Source organism: Fulmarus glacialis, unplaced genomic scaffold (genome assembly GCF_000690835.1).
Source record: "Fulmarus glacialis isolate BGI_N327 unplaced genomic scaffold, ASM69083v1 Scaffold21251, whole genome shotgun sequence".
NCBI classification, from domain to species: domain Eukaryota; kingdom Metazoa; phylum Chordata; class Aves; order Procellariiformes; family Procellariidae; genus Fulmarus; species Fulmarus glacialis.
The window spans coordinates 1-6,379 of NW_009194945.1; the positions used below are offsets into that span (position 1 = coordinate 1).

The 6,379-nt window shown below is 36.8% G+C and overlaps 1 protein-coding gene across 1 annotated transcript; it reads left to right on the forward strand.

Annotated features, from left to right (window-relative positions):
* Positions 1-656: 656 nt before the first annotated feature.
* On the forward strand, positions 657-5,808 carry LOC104084204 (structural maintenance of chromosomes protein 2-like; the record flags this gene model as incomplete). Its single annotated transcript, XM_009587948.1, has 8 exons — positions 657-824; positions 1,750-1,899; positions 2,600-2,722; positions 3,685-3,723; positions 3,916-4,026; positions 4,204-4,248; positions 4,747-4,980; positions 5,659-5,808. Coding segments are annotated over exons 1-8 (1,020 nt in total), but the record flags the coding sequence as incomplete, so codon positions are not given.
* Between the last annotated feature and the right edge of the window lie 571 nt (positions 5,809-6,379).

A 6,379-nucleotide genomic window follows, 5' to 3' on the forward strand; every position in this document is an offset into this window, starting at 1 on the left:
GGCACCGGGGGTTGGGGGGGGGTGCGCGGGGCTGATTCCGGCGTCAGGCTAGCGAGGGCTCGCTTGGCAGGGGCACCCGCGGGACTGTGGGGAGCCGCGGCGAGAACATGGGGGCAGGCGCCATGGCGGCGGCAGGGGCAGGATCTCGGAGCCCAAGCTGTCGTTTTCCTGGGCTTCAGCCCTCCAGTGTGGTGGGGCTGAGCAGGTAGCAGTCCTGAAGGCTGGTAAGGCAGGCTCCCCTTCTGCTGGGTTCTGAAAGGTCCGAGCCTTTCCGTTTCCTTCGTTGGCTGATGGACTAAAGGCTAGCTTTGTGAGAAACCGGGGTTATGCCACAGTCTTCATACAAGTGTCGTGATGAACGTTGTGTAAAGTCACGTCGCTTAAAAATGTTGAAGTACAGGTTACTGTTGGGATGCTTCCTGGATCTGGGGTCTGCTTGGAATTTTCCGTTTACAGATGCATAATCTTTTTGTTGTAAAAGGCATGTGTTCTTTACATCTTCTCACACATTTAGCTGTTTGTTTGGCATGCAGTATGATTCGTTTGCTTCTTTTTTTTTCTTTTTTTCTTTGAAATCTGTAGGATTGTAATCCAGATACCTTTCTTCATACTCTTCGGTGAAATACTTTGCCTGGTCCCTTAGGAACATAGAGAAGATGTACATCAAGTCAATTGTTCTTGAAGGATTTAAATCCTATGCTCAGAGGACGGAGGTTCCTGACTTTGACCCATTATTCAATGCCATTACTGGCTTGAATGGTAGTGGAAAGTCCAATATCTTGGACTCAATCTGTTTCTTGTTGGGAATCACCAATCTGTCACAGGTAAAGAGAGAGGGTGTATTTAAGAAAGGTCTTTCTTTTGTCAGCAACATTTCATATTACTCTCTTCAGTAATCTGCGATGGAAGACCTGAAGTGGTGCTTCTATCAAAAAAAATAGTTTTATTTATTTGAGTTTTTCATTACATAAAACTGGGTCTCTGTCATTCTTGCTTATTCTTACATTAAGACTAAATTACAATTTCATCAATATATTACAGTAGCTCAAAGCATGTCATTTAGAACATTAGACTAAAAATATACGCTTAAAAGGTAGCAGCCTCAAGCTGAAGATCTTTTGCAGCTAAACGCACTAACTTGTTTATTTGTAATAAACTTCACTTCTGGGTTGGATCTTAAAATTTGGCCAACTGGTTCATCAGAAGAAAATAAAAAGCTGTTTTTCATACAATGCCCGCTGTTTAAAAGATGATGTATCTGCTTTACTCTCATTAAAAAAAAAAATTGTGTGCTCTGAGATAAATTTGAATCTCTGCCTTCAGGTGATTTTTTTTTTTTTTTATTCCATCCCCCGCCCCCCCCAGTAATTGTAGACAAATCCAGCAGACCTCCAAGGAACACTTTCTGATTCATTTCCCTGTGAACTGCATTATGAATAACAAATGCTCTTTAAGTAAACTGAACTAGTCATCTGGCTTTTTTTTTTTTTTTAAAACATCTATTCAGTTTGTCAGGAGTCTCATGCGAAAACAGTCAGCTGGCTCACTAAAACTAGACTGGCACACTCTGCCTGTGGTTTTACAATGCTAGCACCTTGCAGCTCCCATATGTCAGTCTCTCACATGAACTCTTAAATCTGCAGCTAGATCTGCATTTTCTTCATTCATTTCTCCAAAACCTACAATAGTGCACTGAAGCTGTGTAATAAATATAATTTTGAAAGAAATTCATCTGTTCCATGGATTTAGGTGCGAGCTTCCAACTTACAAGACCTAGTTTATAAAAATGGGCAAGCTGGAATTACTAAAGCAACTGTGTCTGTTACCTTTGATAACTCTGACAAGAAACTAAGTCCACTGGGGTTTGAAGCTAATGATGAGATCACCATCACTAGGCAGGTGAGTCTTTAATATTGCTTAGTAACCTTTATACATTTTCACCATGTTCAACAGAGTGACTTTTCAAGGGAAAAAAAGGTAATTTTTAAAGTTTTTGCAATTGAGGCAATTCTTCTACAGTGCAGTTATAAGACAAACTGTAGAAGTAGATCCAGTGTACTAGATAAAAAAATTGGAATCGCTTGGGAAACTAGTTTAATATTGTTAAATGTATTATATCAATAACATTTTCTATGGACTTGTGCAGAAACTTAATGAAACAATGTTCCTAAAGCAAGTTACAATTTTTTACTTTGTGGCTTTTTCTTCTGCTTTCATAAGTTCCTCTTAATATCTGAACAATGTGTTAGATTTGGTCTCCAAGAGCAAAGGGACGTTTATCTTTCTGATGAAGATGTCTCCCAAGTTTTAAAACAAAAAAAAAAAAAAAAAGTGAAAACTTGTGGAGTGCGGAGATTTTTTTGTCAATATTGCCTTCAATGACTGATCTTTCTTAAGTTTTTGTGAGATATTTTAAATGTCTCTTGAGTCCAACAAGCTATGTTTTGATGTTCTGTGTAGTATGCATATAAATATGTATGCAAAGATATAATATATAGGATTTGCTCAGATTTCTTTTCTTTATTACAGTTTATATTCTCATAATGTCAAGTCATTTTTAAATCACTTAAAGTTTCTTGCATTTCTTTTCCTTCTCCAGGTTGTCATTGGAGGTAGAAATAAGTATCTTATCAATGGTGTGAATGCTACCAACACTCGCGTGCAGGATCTCTTCTGCTCCATTGGACTCAATGTCAATAACCCTCACTTCCTCATTATGCAGGTGTTGTGTGCATCTTTATAAAATCCAGAAAGAATAGAAATTGCACTAAATTTCAGGCAGGATAGATAGTGGAAGAACATTTAATCTCCTAATCAGAAAAAAGCAACTTCTTACCAAGTAAAAATCAAATGTCTGTTAAGTAGTTAAGATTTCCAGTACAGCCTAGTTTGACCCTAAACCACGTCTTGTAGCACAACACCTTATGTAGCCCTCATGTAGCAAGCTTTTTCTAAAACATATTCCAGTTTTATTTTCTGTTTTGTCTCTTTAACAAATAGGTGTTGCTTTTATTATTATGCTAAAAATGCAGAAATTTTCTTTTCTATTCTGTGTGTTCCTTGTTAGACAATATTTTGAATGAAGTTGATATACCTGCCATCTTAAATCACAATTAACGAAGAGCTGACCAGTTGAAAAGACCCTTATAAACATCAACACAGGGACTAGACAAATCCCTGAAATATTTGCAAGGAATAATAAAACAGAGCAGGATTTACTGTTTCAAATGGAACTGTCCCAACTTGCCAGGGGGAGAGAGGAGGAGGGGCAGTTTTGCACTTATTCTGCTTTTCCCTAGTTACATATGAGCTAAATCTCCAAAAAGCCAGTTTGTGATTAGGAGCTTATTCAACATCAGCAACTCAGTAAGACTCTAAACAAAATACGCATATTACTCCTTTAAGATGTAATCAGGAATGTGGAGGACGAGCCTAAGATCAATAGATAAGATACAAGGACCATTTCAAGCTTGCTGCCTGAAGAAGTGACTTGTTTGAACTTTCAAGAACAAAAAAATTGAGTAAACCAGATTATCCTTATAGAAAAAAAAAAAACATGTTTGAGCTTGTGATATAACGTATAAAAATGAGTGGGGTGTTCTGGGTTTGGGGTTTTGGTTTTTTTTTTTTTTTACTATTACATGGTACACAACCACCATTCTTGTTTTATCTTTCTGTCACCAGGGGCGAATTACAAAAGTTCTAAATATGAAGCCACCAGAGGTAAGAAAGTTCTGAGAGTTTTTTGTCCAAAGTTTTACTGATTTGTTGTCAATGACAAGAATCAGTATTTTGGAGGGGGGACACAAAAAAAAAAGGGTATTGGAGGGACATGAGATGTTCAGCTCAGTTCTGAGCTAAACCTATCTAACATAAGAAAAAACATTAAGTTTCTGTTGCATTGCTTTATTTTAGATTTTAGCTATGATTGAAGAAGCAGCTGGTACTAGGATGTATGAATGCAAGAAAATAGCTGTTCAGAAAACCATAGAGAAGAAGGAAGCCAAACTGAAAGACATTCAAACGGTACTACATGTTGGAAAGTGTACTTTCTTTCGTATTTGTTAAAGATAACTGAATAACTAGTGTAGTGTGATTTTAACTTGTTGAATATTTCATTTCTGCACCTGGAACTAGGTATTCATGCTTAGACACATAAGAGTTTTAAAAATCTGAATATAAATGTTCTGTTTTGTGATTCAGGTCTTAAATGAGGAGATCACCCCAACTTTACAGAAATTGAAAGAGGTATGGAAAAATTAGAGGAGTGGTAAGACCCTTAAAGTACTGAAAAAATACTTTCAGCTACCCTGAACCAGTATGTGATGGCTAAAACAACAGCATGTTTTCAAGCTTTGTAGAACCTTTTAAGAGAGATAAATTTTATCTTCTGTCCAAATACAGAAAATGTAAGACATTCAGGACTTCCAGGAAATCTTAAAGGGGAATGTAGGGAGAAGGAAGAAAACAAGAGAACTAGATAAAAATGGAAGATAAAAACATATCTTCGTTCTTAAAAAAACTTGTGTCAAGTGATATTTCTGCTGTATAATCAGTTGTGCAAGTATTGTTTTACCTAAGATTTTCGTAAGCAGGCCTGCAATGTAGAATATCGAATGTATTACTTAACGTGGAGAATCTTTCCTGTTGTCTACAAATAATAATGTTAGTAGAAATGCTTAGAGGATTGGAAGATACTATTTTTCCATCAAATTTTAGAGGTTTTTTTGATTGGTGTATTTTCAGGAACGAGCATCCTATCTAGAATACCAAAAAATAATACGAGCAGTAGAACATTTAAGCCGACTCTATATAGCTTATCAGTTTGTTTTGGCTGAAGAGACAAAGGTATCCTCCACTGAAGTATTAAAGGAAATGCAGGCTAATGTAGAGAAGCTTCGGGAATCAATGGCTGAAAGTGAAAAGAAGGTGAAACAACTTAATGAAGAAATAGCGGAGATGGAAAAGGAAAGGGATAAGGTAAGTGAGAACAGAGTCGTGCTCATCTGAATTTCTGAATACAAAGAGTTATATGAGAAGAGAATTGTTTTTACAGATAACGTACCCTTGAATTTTTATCTTCTTCTGGTAGATTGTTTAGATTATACACTGCTCATTGTCATTCTTGGCCATTGTCTAAAAGACATCCATTTAAAGTTTTCATTTGTCTGAAATGCTTTACTTCCAATTTCTGTAAAAGAGTAATAACTGAAGAATAGAAACTGTTTGCCCTCATGTTTCCACTCTGCATTCAGTGATAAGTTTTGCCAGAGATTTTTTTTCTCCCTTTTTGTTGATGTCTCGAAAGAAATACACTTCAAGTAGGAAACTCTTGTTCAACAAAAATCCGTACTGACCTCAGTTTTGGGGGCAGTAAATTTGGTTAGATACAGGATGGCCCATAGGGTCTTTGAATGCCTAAATGCAGCTTTTGCTCAGGGATTGTGTCCCATGATATGGGATGATGTGGGGCTTCAGTAGTGGCTTCAAGTTAGTTTGATTTTCAGAGGTAAGAGATGTTCTGACCTGTTTGGATTTGCCTGTTTGATCAGATATTTATCTCTTCTTCTACATATAGCTGTGAACAGAAGATGAAATATTACAAATACTGTATCAGTTTCTTAAGCTAAATTAAGCTTCCTTTATTTCTGATTGTAGGAAGCTGGTGGTACACTCCGTTCACTGGAAGATGCTCTTTCAGAAATTCAGAGAGTTCATACTAAAGCACAAAGTGCCCTTGATCTCAAGAAGCAAAACTTAAAAAGTGAAGAGAATAAGTACGAAGAACTGGTAAAAAGTATGCAGGAGGTAAGACCTTTGTATATAATTTTCTTTGAACACTAAATTAATCCTATTATTGGCAAGAATTACAGGAAAACAGAAACAAACGGTGAGGACATTGTTTGATTTGTGCGGCATAAGTAGCAGGTTCCCATTAGAAATAAATGTGATGCATATACAAAGAAAGTGCAACTCTTTATGGTTGCCAACCTTCTATTAAGCACAGGAGAGATCCCTATAGCTTCAAAAGTATTATGCTTTCTGGACATGTGGCATTCATAAAATTGAAGGAGAAATTTCTATATTCCATATTTCTGACTGTTGATGGGGTTGTTTTATGTGAGAAGAGCACTGAAGAATACTTTACTTTTTAGATATTTGGAAGAAAGAGCTATTTCTCCTAGTTCTTGGGCAGTTGTCATCTCTTCCTGTATCTAATCTTTCTGTGGATCTTCAGTGCACTCATGGTGCAAGTACACACTTGAAAACACGCAAAGACAAATTGTAAGATCACAAAATCTGACAAAGAGTCATAAAAATGTAGGTGATGAAACTACTTATAGCTCCTCATCCACAGGCTGGATCGATGGGCCGAGGC